This window comes from Diabrotica virgifera, chromosome 4, assembly GCF_917563875.1.
Source record: "Diabrotica virgifera virgifera chromosome 4, PGI_DIABVI_V3a".
Lineage (NCBI taxonomy): Eukaryota > Metazoa > Arthropoda > Insecta > Coleoptera > Chrysomelidae > Diabrotica > Diabrotica virgifera.
Window position 1 is genome coordinate 232,481,546 of NC_065446.1, and position 16,962 is coordinate 232,498,507.

General features: G+C 35.4%; 1 protein-coding gene across 1 annotated transcript in view; it reads right to left on the reverse strand.

Moving 5' to 3' along the window:
- Positions 1 to 16,962, reverse strand: part of LOC114327525 (uncharacterized) — a 132,163-nt gene that overhangs the window by 6,983 nt on the left and 108,218 nt on the right. Inside the window, exons 5-10 of the mRNA XM_028276192.2 lie at positions 15,203 to 15,439; positions 14,342 to 14,695; positions 13,314 to 13,574; positions 8,171 to 8,618; positions 4,391 to 4,680; positions 1,372 to 1,709 (exon numbers count right to left, since the gene is read on the reverse strand). Coding sequence (XP_028131993.1) covers positions 1,372 to 1,709; positions 4,391 to 4,680; positions 8,171 to 8,618; positions 13,314 to 13,574; positions 14,342 to 14,695; positions 15,203 to 15,439 — 1,928 coding nt within the window. The remainder of the gene's footprint in view (positions 1 to 1,371; positions 1,710 to 4,390; positions 4,681 to 8,170; positions 8,619 to 13,313; positions 13,575 to 14,341; positions 14,696 to 15,202; positions 15,440 to 16,962) is intronic.

The window sequence follows — 16,962 nt, forward strand, 5'->3', positions numbered from 1 at the left end:
TTGAAATGTGATACTACTGATGCATCACATTTCACCATGAATGGTCTCATTATATACACCGCACAACTACCAGAACTATTCACCAGATGTTAAGAAAAGCCAAAGAAATGATGGATACCGTAAAGAAAAAAAAATGGCTTGCTGCGGTAATGTTATGCGTAATAATCAATACCGATTTCTACAGTTTATTCTACGAGGTAAGATTGAGGGTAAGAGAGGCCTTTGACGCAGACGTATATCTTGGCTGGCCAATTTTAGGAAATAGAATAAGATGGGTCCATGTGGCCAATATCACTAGAAGATATGCATCTTTAGAAGAAGAAGACAAACACACTTAAACAATGGTAGGTATATATTATTCATAAATGTGCCGTAATTAATGCAATTGTAGAATTATTATATTAATTGTATCGAGCATAGTTATTTAAGGAGTAGGGCAGGGATGTGTCTTATCGCCACTTTTATTTAATCTGTATAGTGAAGCCATCTGTCAACAAGCACTTGCGGAAGAAGATGTTGGTCTGATAGTAAACATCAGAGCTAATCTTGTAATAGACAATACAGCGATTGAGCGTGTGTCCTGTTCTAAATATCTAGGTGCTTGGATCACAGACGATACTAATCAAACAAAAGAGATTAAATGCAGAATAGAAATTGCTAGATCAGTCTTTAATAGAATGCGCAAACTCTTTTGCAATCGTGATATCAACATAAAGTTACGAATACGAATGCTGCGGTGTTATGTTTTTTCCACCCTGTTATATGGAATTGAGGCCTGGACACTAAAACAGTCGACCATAAAAAACATCGAAGCATTCGAGATGTGACCGCGATGTGAAAAATATCATGGACCGCGTCATTAACACGCAAGTACTCCAAACTTTATAGACAAAAGATGCGAAATTATAAATGAGATAAAAACTAGAAAGACGGAATACTTGGGGCACATTATGAGGGGTGAAAAGTACGAACTTTTAAGAAATATCAGGCAGGACAAAAGAAGTGTGGGAAGAAGAAACATATCGCGGCTTCGAAATCTACGTGAATGGTTCGAAAAATAATCCCAGAATGCAATAGACATTGACTTAAAATTAACGGTAAAAATAACACAATGGACAAAGGAAAAACAGATTAAAATATCTGAATCGGCTACATTGTTCGAAGTTTGGAGGTACATTAATGGATAATGGAAACATCCATTATCGTACCTTCATTTAAATATTTTAATCTGTTTGTCCTTTATCCAGTGTGTGTGATATCTTCTTTTCTGACGGAATGCACTTGATGATGATCTAAGAGTGTAAGTATATTTGGGCAAGATTTAATAAATACATTTGCTCGATATCTGCAAGATATACATATGTTACTTACTACAGTAGTTTCTTCAGGAGCTGTGGTAGTTCTCAATCCCTTGTACCCAATATCTTCAATTAATTTGCCACTGGACGTACTCTCATAGCTAACTTCGCTTTTATCTTCATAGCTCATCATTTCTTCGTAGTCAACTATTCTTTGAGGTTTACGTGTTGTCTCCAAATCAGAATGGTAGAAGTATTTTGATTTGAATCCATTGTTTTCTGATGGTTCGTTGTATTCTGAGTCAACCATTTTGTGATTTGCTGGTTTCACGGTTGTTGTTGTAGTTGTTGGTCTGGTTCGTTTACGATATATGGAATTTCTTGCGTCGCTAGGGTCTTTAATTGCGTTTCCTAAAAATATAACACTAATTATAATAATAGTATGGTACGTTCGCTAAACTCAGACACAACTGGCTAGTGATTTTAGTAAGTAATTTTGCCAATTTAGTAAAATTGGCAAAAAAATAATTACTAAATAGTTAATAATTACTAAATAGTTAGTAATTTTGCCAATTTTGGCAAAATTGGCAAAAAAAACTACCTACTAAAATTACTAGCCAGTTGTGTCTGAGTTTAGCGAACCCACTATACGATAGTACTAATACGAAATTATCTATTTTATAAATACAAAATTTTAATATTCTACAAATAAAACTATATACAGGGTGTTTCATTAATAATTAGAGATATTTTAACTGTAGATTCCTCGGCTTAAAATATTGATAAGGTTTAACCCTTCTTCTTCTTCTCTTTGTTTAGACATGACTCTGTCTGTTTTTCAATGTGCTTCCAGTAAGTTGCCATTCTATCGTTTTCGTGGTCTTTCCACTGAACGTCTTCCTATTGGGGAACCGTCTTTCGCCATCCTTACTACTCTATTTGTTGTCATTCGGCTTATGTGGTCGTTCTATTTTACTCTTCTGTTTTTCACTCAGTTATTAATGTTGTCCACCTTGCATCTTTGTCGTATATCTGCACTTCTAGGTCTATCCCTTAGTGTCTTACCATCATTTTTTCGAAGTGTTTTCATCTCTGCTGTTTCTAGCATTTTTTGTCCTTTCTGTATCAGGAATGGAGTTCTTGATCTCCATTCCTGTGGCATTCTGTTTTGTTCTAATATTTTTTGGATTACATAGTTTTAATAGTTGTTTGGTCAGATCTTGTCCTCCGTATTTTATGAGTTCATTCAATATTCTGTGATTTTCTATTTTTTAATTTCCTAAATGCTTCCGTTACCTCTGCTTCTTCAATGTTTATTTATTCTTTTGTTGCCACTTCAGGTGTTGGTTGTTCGTTATCGTCACCTTTAGCAAACAGAGATCGAAAATAGTCTGCCCAAGTTTCCTTCTAAATGTGTTTCGTTTTTATTAGTTCGTTCTTCTCTTTTCTTTGTCCTCTAATCATTATTAATATTTCCTTTTGTGTTCCGTAAAATTCGTGTTCCATCTGTTTTGAGAAGCTCTTCTAGTGTTTCCTTTTTATTTATCTGACTAAAGTGTTAGTTTCGTTTCTAATTCGTTTATAGTGGTTGTATTCTTGTTGCGTTTGTTTTGTTCTGTATTGTAAAAAAGATTTCTTCTTTTCTTCACATTTTATCTTCACTTCACATTTTATCTTATTCCGTGGATTCTGTATTTAATCCTTCGACTCTGATTTTTGTTTGTGTTGGTGCCACTCTCTTAGGGCTTGTTTATAATATGCAGGCAGTTTGCCAACGTCGACTGCGCGGTTTACCTGTTTTACTTGATCTCACCCTATTGCCGCCTTTGAAGTTTCACCCTAATACCAAGGAAAATAGGGGGAGAATATGTTAATCGCGACGTTTACGTTGGCAAACCGCCCTTAATGATCAAGGCCTTAGGTGTGAATTATTTCATGGTGATTCTTATGTGAATGGTGAATTTTACGTAATACTAGGCTTTGGTCACTATCTACATCTGCTGAGTTGAGTTGAGTTGACATTTTTGATGGATGTATATCTCTGTAAGTTACAAAATAATCTATCATAGATCTTTGTCCACGGGTGTTATTGAATGTATATTTTTGTTGGTCTTTGTGGTCAAAAAGATGTTTATTCGAAGTTCGTTATTCGTGCAGAAATTTCTCATCAGTTCTCCATTTTCGTTTTTGACATTCTTATTATGTTTTTGTTTAATTCCGGGTATTACTTGCTTGCCTATTCGAGCGTTAAAATCCCCCAGTATTAATAACATTCCTCTAACTTGGGCTAACCCAATTCACTTAAATAAAATGTGGCTCCTTATTGAGTTACACGGTGTTTTATTTAAAAACTAGTACTAGTACTGTATCCAGTACTTTAAAACTATTTGATATATCCTTGTTATACTCGGCAAGAAGTGTAAGTGCAATACACCCTACTAAATCATGTTAAATAAATATTTCTGAGCGTACTATTACTACCAGAGACGCACGATAGGGGACAGTGAATGGCTGAACCTTACCAAAATAAACACCACTGGCGGAATTACTATTTTAGCGCAATTTTTTCCGATTCTCCAATACTTTCAATATAAATAATATACTCTTTATTCGTAACGATAAAGTCAATATTTTTCGAGATATTTGAAGTTAAAAATGAAGCGGCACAGTTATTTTGAATAATGCATTAATTATGTGTGTTTTTGTGTCATAGTCAATAGATGCATTCAACATTTAAAAACAAATTGTGGTTCTAAAAAGAATCATTTTGTTATAATCTAAATAAAAGAACAATTTTGATGTTCAATGTGACGCCCTCAATAAGCTTTCTGCCAAGTATGACAAGAATATGTCAGATAGTTTTAAAGTGCTGGGTACAGATAATTTTTAAAATAATTAAATAAAACACCCTGTAACTCAGTAAGGAGCCACATTTTATTTAATTGATTTGGGTTAGATATGAAGATTTTGAGCTGAGAAATCTACAGTTAAAATATTTTCAATTATTACTAAAACACCCTGTATACTCAAATAGCTTATTTAATAACATTTTCAAAACTTAGTATTCTCTGATATTGGCATAATAAACTAACCTCTTTGCCTATACCGATTTCGTCCTCTAACTTTCTTTTCTCCACTGTTTTCTTCCATTTCACTAGAAGGGGTAGTGGTTCTATACTGAACGGGATTCTCTTGAATGTCTTGGTTTATGGCACCACTTCCGGTAGGGACCCTATATCTATTAGGTCTGGTACGTAAACGTTTTGGAGGAGGTTTTTCTGTTTCCGCAGGAAGCTCTTCATTTACATTTACTGGTATATACGGTTCCGTGGGTTGTGGTTCTTCTGTCGTAGTTGTAGTAGTAGTGGAAGGTGTTGGTCTTCTGAAATATTAAATATCAATACGTATTCAGTTCTATAAATGTCAATTCTTGTAGAGTAATGAAGATTAAACTACTCTTCATCAACTTCATCTAAGAAGACGACATGATTGTGGAATTCTACACTGAGTTGGAAGAGGTCATGAAACTGACAAAGAAAGGCGAAATAATAATCATAAAAGGCGATTTCAATGTCAAAGTTGGAGCTGAAGAAGTAGGGAATGTCATTAGAAACTTCGGATTTGACGACAGGAACAGGAGAGGGGAACACTTAATAATGTTTTGAACTTGCAAATTTCTCTAAGAAGATACAAAGAAATTTAGAATTGAAAGATGTGTATAACAAGGAGACAATATTTTACCCAAGTTATTCACCTGAATAGTCGAATATACTTGCAAACAGATAAATCGGAATGACATGGGTATAAATATCAATAACTTAATGCTTACAAATATATGATCCGCCGATTAAATATGTATTTCTAATTTTGGTATTGATAATACCAAAAGCATGACGATGATATATCATGTTTACTTTGGATATCAGTTAAATTGTAATGGTAAGGGAGCCCAAGCAGGGATTTTTGCAGTTACACGAGCGCGTTAGATTAACATATGGGGAGAAACCTGGTACCCTGCAGATGCACCTCTACCATATATTGGCTCTTAACACAGGGAAGTTCGTTAAGGGGGGCCCGAAAAAAAAATCTATCCTTAAAAAAACTCGAAATTGTCAGATTAAGATAAGGTAAGTTAAGTACATGTAAAAGAGTGTATATTTCAAAAATCTGACGATTTGAGCCGGGCGTAAGGAAATGGGTGAGTCCCAAAGTTTCACAAGAAAAAAGCGAACCTTTCGCGAAATGAATGACAGATCGAAAAACTAAAAAATATGTGTTCAATATTTTTTAAAAATCTATCGAATGATACCAAACACGACTTCCCACGGAGAGGGGTGGGGGTAAATTTAATATTTTAAATACGAATCCCGCAATATTTTGCGAAAAGTCACCGTACCAAAAAAGAGAGATACCACAATGCTCTAGATGTCAACGATACGGACATACCAAGTCATACTGTCACCTTAGACCACGATGTGTAAAGCGCACTGGGGATCATGCAACAGAGCAATGCACTACAAAAGAAAGAAGTGCCAACTTCAAGTGTGTACTCTGCGAGGGGAGGGAGATCACCCAGCAAACTACAAAGGTTGCAGGGTATACAAGGAGCTACAAACGAAAAAATTCCCAACGATTAGACCCAGGCCTAGCATAGGTCATGCACAACATGTCCAAGCAGGAGTTACCTACGCCCAAATCGTTAATAACTCACAACAAATTACGAATAGTACTACAAATCAAACAGAAGTAACTACTACCAATACTCCCGCCTCAAATGATATGGCTGAACTAAAGAATATGTTAAAAGTCCTGATGGAACAAATGGGGACACTGTTAAATCTTCTCACCACCGTCGTCACTAAATTAACAAAATGATCAAATTCTTAAAAATAGCTACTTGGAATGCCAACGGGTTAACAAATCATGCTCAAGAGGTTAAAGCCTTTATATTAATACACAACATCGACATAATGTTAATATCTGAAACATACTTTACAAATAGAAACATCAGATCGAAAAACTGTAAAATACACTTATTCAATATTTTTGAAAAATCTATCGAATGGCACCAAACACGACCCCCACGGAGGTGGGGTAGGAAGTTACTTTAAAATCTTAAATGAGCCCCAATTTTTTATTGCAGATTTTAATTCCTCACGAAAAAATAAGTAACTTTTATTCGAAACATTTTTTCGAATTATGCATAGATGGCGTTATAATCGGAAAAAACCATTGTTGGAAATGGAAAATTAAATTAAAAAATGGCAAGCGCCCACTTAAATGGATAATTTTACTAAACTTTTTTTGGTTTTAGGACCTACTCTTTACAACCCAATAGGTCCTCATAACGCTTGAGTGACTGCACATTTAGCATACTTTGCTCCCCTACCATTAGTGGTGTGGGTGGTTAGGTGGTGGTGGTAGGTATTAGTAGGTGGTGTGGGTGGTTACTTTAAAACCTAAAATAGGAGCCCCCATTTTTTATTGCAGATTTGGATTCCTTACTTAAAAATAAGTAACTTTTATTCGAAACATTTTTTCGAATTATGGATAGATGGCGTTATAATCGGAAAAAACGATTGTTGGAAATGGAAAATTAAACTAAAAATGGAAAGTCCCCACTAAAATGGAAAACTTTACTTAACTTTTTTTTGGTTTTAGGACCTACTCTTCACAACCCAATAGGTTCCTAACCAAAGCGCTCGAGTGACTGCACATTTAGCATACTTTGCTCCCCTACTATAACGCAGCGAGTCACGATGAAATTAGATCCAGAATTGAGCAAGCCAGAGACTCTTTTAGAAGGATGTCCAAGGTTTTGTGCAACAGACCTAAAATTGGCACTGCGGATCCGCCTCCTTCGCTGCTACGTTTTCTAGGTCTTACCTTATGGTGTCGAGTCTTGGACTGTGCATAAAAGTAATCTAAGGGGTCTTGAGGCTTTCTACATGTGGTGCTAGAGAAGAATTTCTTGAGTGGAGAAGACTCGAAGCTCCACAATACTAGAATATTTCAGCAAGGCTACTGAGATTATAAAAAGCATCTAGATGAGAACACTGGAGTACTTCAGATATGTAATAAGAGTTCCCAAATATCTTCTTCTTCATCAAGTGCCATTTCCGCGACGGAGGTCGGCAATCATCATAGCTATTCAGATTTTTGAGACCGCTGCTCTGAAAAGTTCATTTGATGTACATCCGTATCATTCTCTCAGTTTGCGCAACCAAGATATTCTGCGTGTCCCTACGCTTCTTTTTCCTTGAATCTTTCCCTGCATAATGAGTTGGAGCAAGTTGTATCTCTCTCCACGTGTAATATGTCCGAGATATTCCAATTTTCTAGTTTTGATTGTATTTAAGACTTCCATTTCTTTATTCATCTTTCTCAGAACCTCTTTGTTTGTGACATATTCTGTCCATGATATTTTCAGAATTCTTGTATACACCCACAAGTCGAATGATTCCAGTTTTTTATCGATGCCGCATTCAAGGTCCAAGCCTCCATTCCGTAAAACAATGTCGAGAAAACGTAGCGCCTAACCAACCTTACTCTTAGCTCTAACTTTAGATCTCTTATGCAGAGCACTTTTCTCATTTTGTTAAAATTCGCTTTAGCCTCTTCTATTCTAATTTTTATTTTCTGAAAATCTCCCAAATATAGCTTGCTACAAAATATTGTGCAAGGGAAAATAGCATGCAAACGCAGTCTAGGACGAAGAAGGAATTCATGGTATGATATTTAGGATGGCAGTGAATAAAATTTAGATAGTTATGACGCTAACCAACGTGCTGAAAGGACATAAAGAAGAACGACGATGATGGTGATGAGATAATAGTGATCTGGATGATATTTAAAGCTCTACAGATACAAACCTTGGTTGAGGTCTTCTTCTTCTTTTCTTTGTAGTGCTTTCTTCCCGTTGAGTAGTCACCTCGTTTCCTATTTCGTTATCATTAATGGGACTCCCAGTTTGTTCTTCTACAAATGCAGGTCTTCCTAGAATTGGATAGTGCGTCGAAACTTCTTTAATATCAAAAAATAATGGATTGTTATTCAGTGCTGCATTCTTAAATTTATTCATTTTCTTGCTGACTTGCGAAAATACTGTGGAAGCTTCGCTTTGAGTAGGAGATGTAGGATAAGCTGGGTCGGGTCTGTAAGGAGTAGGGAGGAAAGGTGGAAGGTTAAGCTCAACGATTGGTTCATTTGTTATTTGAGGTCCAATTGGTTGTTGATGTCTGTGACTGTGGGCTCCTTGGGGGACATCGGCTGGTTTAAGATAGCTAAATGTGAAAGGGTTAGGGTTGTCTTGCCATTTACCTATAACACAAAAAATGATCATTACTCTATCTGTCCATAATATTTCTAATATGTACCGAGAATGCCACCTTTCCAGAGTCTCAACTGTAAAAAGTTCGATTTTTTAATTCTGCATATGTTGGCTGTGAGGTAAACAGAAAAGATAATAGAGGGGGAATCGAGGAGTAACACCTCGCTAAAAAACCAGGATAATAGTAGTTCCAACTGTTTAGTTTTCTTCTTCTTTCTAGCATGATCGTTCCTGCTAGTAGGCTACGGCCTGTTCATTGCCATCAAGTCTTCCTGGGACGATGAGGTCCAGCATTCTCGCCATAGTTTTGGTGGTCTACCCAGTGGTCTTTTACCTACTTTATTATTCGTTTTTGCGCTTTTAACGAGTTTGCTGTCCTTCATTATTTTTATATGTTTGTTCCAAAAGCTTCGTCTCTGTCTGACCCACCTTCCTATATCCTGTATTATACATTTTTGTCTGATTTCTTCACTTCTTATTCTGTCATGTAGAGTTTTGCCTTGTATAGTTCTTAGTGTTCTCATTTCAACTGTTCTCATCATTTGTAACGTTCTATTCGTGCATGATCTTGTTTTAATCCGGTCAACTAAGACATCAAAATAGTTGGCAAATAAGAAAAATTGCCGGAGAGCCAAATTTTGGTGGAGAGCTAGAGTTTACCATAACAAATAAAGTTTCAAAAGTCCCCATCGATCCCATGTGTGCAACAAAAGTTATTCGGGGTCAAAGGTCAAAATTTGAGATTTTTTGGATTTTTCTCAAAAACGGTAAGTTTTGTCAAAAAAAAAACATCAAACCAAAGTTGTAGATCTTAACATTCTCTACAAAAACAGCCCTTACAATTTTTTTCCTAAGAGTTACCATTCCTGAGATATCGCGATTTTAAAAGTTACTTTATACATTATATATGCACATATTATAAGCCACGTATATACATAGTGTGGCCCTTACGACAAGTATAAATGCCTATTTGTGTCTCTTTTATATAATATATTATTATACTATCCTGAAAATATTTCTTCAAAAGATAATTAGTCCCAAACTGAATTTCCACTATCCACGTGGCCTTGAAAAACATTTGGCTATACCATTGTTTAAAAAAGAACAGATTGTCTATTGTAAACAATGGCTACAGTATTGTCCGTAGGTCTTGTTCATATTATCTGTTTCTTTTAGTGCTAAAGGTTCAGTTCAAGTGAATATAAGTACTTATTACAAGCGTCTACCATTTAGCAGACATTTCGGGCTTACAGTGACAGTGGTATTTGACGGCTACAGTGACTCGACAAAGAATATTAAAGCTGCAGAACAACGTCGTCGAACTACAAAAACATAATCGGGTTCTGAGATTATCTTTGATGAAAATATAACAGTTCCAGCCAATCAACAACAATTTTTCGCTAACATTAATAATAAATCTCGTTTCATTTCCATGTTAGCTGACAAATTAACAGCTGCGAATATTGAAGTGAAACAAGCTAAAAATGACGCATATGTCCTTATAATAATTAAGACAGCAATTTAAAAATTTAAGGCAACAAACACAACAATTGTAGTTGGTGAAGATGTTGATTTGTTAGTACTGCTTACTGCAAGGACTCCAGTAGATAAAGTTATTTATTTTCTGAAACCTGGAAGGGCTCAACAGCGAGCAGAGATATATTCTTCGAAAAGTTTATCGGCTTATCCCAAATGCCAAAAGTACATTTTATTTTTACATGCGATAACCGGCTGCGACACTACGTCAGCAATGTACAGAAGGGGCAAAACGTCAGTACTTAAATTATTCGAAAAAAGAAAGATTTGACTGACTGCTGTAAAGTTTTTACATAACTTGATTCCACACCGCAAACAATAATTACGGAAGGAATTCGCTTTCTTCCTGCGGTTTATGGAGATTCAAAAAAATTAGTTGTCTTGATAAATACCGATACTTAACTTTTGTAAAAAATACGCGAAACAAGAAACAAGTAAAACTATCATGTCTTCCTCCAACATCAGCATCTGCTTTTCAACATTTGTATCGAGTATATTATCAAGTTCAAACATGGCTAGGCAATGAACTGAATCCAGAAGACTGGGGTTGGAAATTAATAGATAATACTCTGGAACCGATTAAAACCTTACTCCCACCTGCTCCAGAAAAACTCCTTAACACTATTTTTTGCAATTGCAAAAAGGTTGTAATGCCAAATGTGGATGTAAAACAGTCGGGTTGATGTGTTCTCTAGCGTGTACCAACTGCCAAGGTCAGTCTTGCTCAAATGTCCAGTTTAGTACAACAGAGGAAGACACCTGTGATTTTAATGAAGAGACCAATGACTCAGTCACATTTGAACAATTTTTGAACATCCAGCAAGAGGAAGAGGAAGAAGATGAAATCAATAGCAATATCAATAATAAGGTAATATCTAGAACTTGACCGGTATTGTTTCCTTAAAGTATGCTAAAATTGTCAAAACAGTTAGTGGAATAGGCCTACAGGGGAAACCATGGTAAAAAAACTCGTTGAGTACACTACCTCACAGGTGGTGTGGAAACGTGTGCATATCATGTATAATGTGACTCTTAGAATCGCGATATCTCAGGAATGGCAACTCTTAGGAAAAATATAGTAAGGACTATTTTTGTCGAGAATTTTAAGATCTATAATTTTGGTTTAAGGTTATTTTTTGATAAATCTTACCGTTTTCGAAAAAAATCCAAAAAATCTCAAATTTTGACCTTTGACCCCGAATAACGTTTGTTGCACACATGGGATCGATGGGGACTTTTAATACTTTATTTGTTATGGTATACCCTAGCTCTCCACCAAAATTTGGCTCTCCGGCAATTTTTGTTATTTCAAATGTCTATATAGACCGGGTTATTTCTGCCGCATATATGTTATAATAGGTGTTATTTTTGTTTTATATATTTTGACTTTGCTTTCAGTATTTAGATATTTGTTCTTCCATGCGATTTCTTTCAGGCATCCCGAGTTGCTAGCTGCTTTTATTGTTTGTTTTCTGACCTCTTTTGAGAGATTTCCATATTTTGTTATTTCCATTAGTTGAAATAGCTTGTTTGGTTTTCGATTAGATAATAATATATGTATATTATATATATATATATATATATATATATATATATATATATATATATATATATATATATATATATATAATATATATATTCGCGCCAATTCATTCAGTCATTCGTCATTCTACAATGGCAAGGCAACTCATTCTAATAAGCAATGTTGCCTATTTTAGCGCTTCCTTCGATGAGCTATATCCAATCCAACACTAAACAGACTGTATGAATATCAATACGACGTAACTGACGAATGTAACCTTCTTCTTTGTGTGCCGTGGTTGTTTTCAAGCGTTGGCTATCGTTCTATTAACAAGCTAATGAAATGTTTCTGGGTCGGCAGCTATATGAAACAATTCCTCGAACGTTCGACCTGTCCATTGTGTAATGTTACGCAGCCAGGACAGTTTTCTTCCAACCCAACGTTTTTCTCGATTTTGCCCTGAATGATCAACCGGAGTAAGCGACATTTTGGTCGTCTCATGATATGACCGAATGTATTGAACCTTTCTCATTTTTATGATGTTGATCAATTCTCGCTGTTTGTGCATGGTCTCCAGCACACGTTTGTTGGATAATGTGTGCTGTCCACGGGATTCTGAGAATGCGATGGTAACACCTCAACTCTAACGCTTTTAATTTATTACGATTCTTTGTTAAGATAGAACAAAATGGACCAGACGTATTATTATAGCATCGTAGCAATGTAACCATTTCTTCAGATATTGTTAAAATACGTTTGACTCTATATTCAGTTGTTTAATTACTGTGGTACGAATTGAAACAACTAGTAGACCAAGTCAGAGGGAAGATGATAACACTGAGTGATTTACTATTTCTTATTCCTGAATGGTTTTTATTGTAGATTTCGTTTATTATTTATTTCTTGTCTTCTTCCCAGACTTGGTTTGGGATTATTCCTAGTATTAGGTTTTACGAGGGGTGCATTATTTATCTATTGTCTCAATCCCCAACCTGGAGACACTATTGAGATGATAGATGGATGAATTGAGTGACAAAAAATGGATAACATTAAGAATGAGGATAAAAAAGGAACACTAGGGATGGCACCAATTGATGGCAAAATGAGAGAGCATAGGTTAAGATAGTTCGGTTCATATTCAAGATCGAGAAGCAAATCACCCAATATGAAAAAGGCTGATTTTAGTTCCTGAAAGGAGTAGGAGTAGGAAGATCATAGATAATCTGAAGGAGACACTTAGTCAGGACATGTCGCTAAAGGAGATTGATGAGAAACTTATGAAAACATGTGTAGTTATAGAAACCGATCCGATAAGGCAAGGACAGAATAATGACACAAAAATTCATAGAAATTAGTGAAGTATCAAAGGCTTGGTTAAAAGCTCTGATATACTATCAATATTTAAAAAAGGAAATACATAAAATTATAGAAATCTAATCTATCCAATTGCCAACTGCTATCAGTTATTTATAAGTTGTTTGTGAAGATATTCACATTGCGATTAACAAACAAGCTGAACAGCAATCAACTTCAGGGACCAACGGAGTTTAGATAACACCAGAGATCACGTACATAAGTAATAAGAACTTTGATAATTGATTATAATAGCAAAATTTGTTTACTTTACCTTCTGTTACTTCATACGTCTGTAACTTTGGAACAGCCGCTGGAGTGGGTACTGTATGATAATCATAGTCTATATAGTCACCACTACTTGTCTTGAACCTATTTGGTAAAATATTATGATATACTTTCAAATTTTCTTTGGTCACTTCAACATCAATTGCTGCAGGATGTTTAATTTTAAAAGGCTTTTGTAAACCAAAAGTCTGGTCGTAATTTATCACTGATGGGTGCACTAAATTGTCTTGTATTTGTGGCTTCACAGCTAAAACAACATTTTTTTAATTAAAATTACCATTTTACAATAAAGTTGAAACATTGTTAATGCTATACATTATGTAGTAATACTTTGACGAAAATGGTGCTTAGGAAATAAAACTCAGGGTGTTTCATTAGTTCTGCTATAACTTACCAGAGAGTGACATGGCTCTTACCAGATGACAAAATAATCAACCAGATAGACCATTTATGTTAATAGAGGGCCAGGAAGGGAGCAATATGCAGTTCGGATTTTACGGGCATACTCTCGTTTCACTCTTCTGCGGGTATTCTCGTTTAACTGTTTCTAGCGGATTAATGGTTTGTGTATATCGTCTTATAAAAAACACAACACAAGCATGCTATTTAGTGTGGCACTGAATAAAATTAAGATAGTTATGATGTTAACCAACGTTCTGAAAGGACACATTACATGCAGAAGAGAATTGCAATACAAGACAGTTATACGCACTTCTGTTGCCTTTGCAGGTCAACAGAGAAGATTATTTTGCTTTCCAGCGGAGAAAGGAGTGAAGAGAACTGTTCCCAGTGGCGGGTGACAGTCAATAGAGGAAGAGAGTTCTATTGCAGTGTTTAAGCATAATGTCTGTATAGTTTGTTCAACAAACTGTACACTTGGAAGCGAATTCTGGAGGAAGCCGAAGCTCGATTTTAGCTGTAGCTTCATTGGAGAGGGAGAGGGAGAGGGAGAGGGAGAGAGAGAGAGAGAGAGAGAGAGAGAGAGAGAGAGAAAGAGAAAGAAAGAAAACTTACCATAATTTTCGTGAAGGTCCACTACAGGTTCCGATACTGCTACCGTATTATCCTTAAATTTAGGAATTTTAGCATTCTTCAACTTCTCTTTCTCAGCTGACAAGTTTCTGGAGGGTGGTGGTGGTACTAAATTTCTGCTATACTCATCCTGGCCGTTTTTCCCTTTTGGAATAATATAAGAAACACTTTTATATTGCTCGAAAAAGTTGTCGTTTAATGACGGAAAACGGTTTATTTCAACGTGAGAGTTTGGCTGATTGACAGTAAAATGATTTTGTGTTCCGAATACACCAAGACCCTGTGTTTCTCGTGTTCTTACGTTGCTCGGTCCTTGTTTCACGTAGGGGAAATTTACTAAAACATAGATTTTTACAATAATGTTTATTAATGTCAATAACACAATGTTACAACATAATTACATGTTACCAGTGATATTAACTAAAACTTATCCATTTTAATAGTACACTTGAGAGCAAAATAATCGCAAGGTTAAAAAGTGTTGATGATAGTGCAAATCCTTGTGTTAAATTGTTAATATTAAACATATTAAACATATATTAAATTGTCCTCGTTAATATTAAATTCATCGGACTGTTGGCTTTGGATTCTTAGTTTTGCTTTGGTGTTGGTTAGGCATAGTTTTACTAACCTGATTAGTTTTTTGGCACACTTAACTCTTGCATTGCGCTATATAATTTATTTCTAGTAGCAATGAGTATTGGAAATAAAAAGGGAGAAGGGAGAATAAAAAGGAAAAAGACGACGGATGCATATTGAAAAAATAAGAATGCTGTGTTGAGTGATTGGCATGACAAAGGTGAAGAAATTAAAAATTATTAAATTGTAATACAATTTACTTACATGAACCCGTAGGATGTATGTACACTTCGTTTCTTGTACTATGCGACCCCATCGGTCCTCTAGGTGGAGGTTTTCTTTTTGGAGCTGGTACAACATGTGTTACCGTCTTCATTGTTTTTGCAGGCATGGGGTGTTTCCTAAAACCATATTGTGAAGGTCGTCCTAAAGAGACTGCATTAGGAGGAATCGTTTGATATTTTGGGGAGTTAAATTTGCTGTGTGGTGGAATCTTATTACCTGTAAACAGTAATGATTAGCCTTAATTAACCATATGTCATTCAGTTTTATTTTCCAGTGATGTAATTAGACTAGTCGGCACACCTAATGAACGAACTTAAATTTGAAAAATAAACTCAGATGCAAAAAAAACGCAACGGAGAAAACTTTGGTCAAATTCAAAGTATTTCAGTTTTTTATTGTTGCCCTATTTTGACGACTTTTAAGCACACTGTACAAATTTATAAATTTTAATTTGGTATAGTGAGTATTTTAATAAAATTTTGTATTTTACTTATTATATGGGGTTAATCGAAAGGTGGTTTTTTATACTAACTTTGAAACATCCTGTGGAATCATTCCATTTGCAGATTTTCGTAAAACCTTGTTTTTCGCTGGCAACCATGTCTCCTAAGCATTGTGTTTTCCGTTTCATGTCAAAATATGCCTTGGTTCATTGTTTAGAGCCAAATGAATTTGCCACCCACAATTTAGGACTTTTTTTATTATGATTTTTTTGGAGTTATTTTGTAATACGACGGGGTGGCTTTGGTGACTGTTATCATTATGTCATATTGACACTTACATTTTGTTTACATTATGATTGATCATGGTTCTTAGTGTCGAAGATTGTGCGAAAGCCGTTGCTCTGGTTGAAGATGGGCGAAATTATGAATATGTTGCTAGAGTACTACACACTTACCGCTCTACCATCCAAAGGGTAGTGGAACATTTTATACGAACTGAAACAAACAAGCGTAAAGCGGGAAGTGGCAGGAAGCGCAAAACTACCGGTTTAGATGATCGTTTTATACGAGTCAACTCGTATAAAATGAATGTAATAGAGCACGTTTAGGACATGCTTGGTAGAAATATTAGAAGTCGCGATGTCGCACTAGCCTCAATTAACGAACTTCGCTTGGCTCTAGAAGAGGAATGGCAAGATGATATTCGCAACCTCATAGACAGCATGAGCCGGCGTGTACAGGCAGTTATAGAGGCTAGGGGAGGCAATACATGGTATTAACTTATTTTTTAGTAGCTTTTCTTTATTTGCGTACTTGGGTTAAGTTACATTTAAGTTTTTTTTTTTTTATGTTTTGTTATTGTTATCATTGTTCATTAAAACCAAGATCATGTCGTTGCTTTTAATCATTATTTAAATACAGTGCTTCTGGGATGTCGATATGACATTCCTTCGATATCAGTGATCAAAGCCCCCATCGTCGTATTACAAATGAATACAAAAGATAATGGTAATAATAGGAAAAGTCGTAAATTGTGGGTGGCAAAGTCATTTCGGTCCTAAAAATGAACCAAGGCATATTTTCACATGCAACAAAAAACACAATGCTTATGACACATGGTTGCAACTGAAAAACAAGGTTTTATGAAAATCCCCTAACGGAATTATTCCACAGGATGTTTCAAATTTAGGATAAAAAACCACCTTTCGATTAACCCCATATAATAAGTCAAATACAAAATTTTATTAAAAAATTCGCTATACTAAATTAAAATTTATAAATTTTTACACTGTGTGC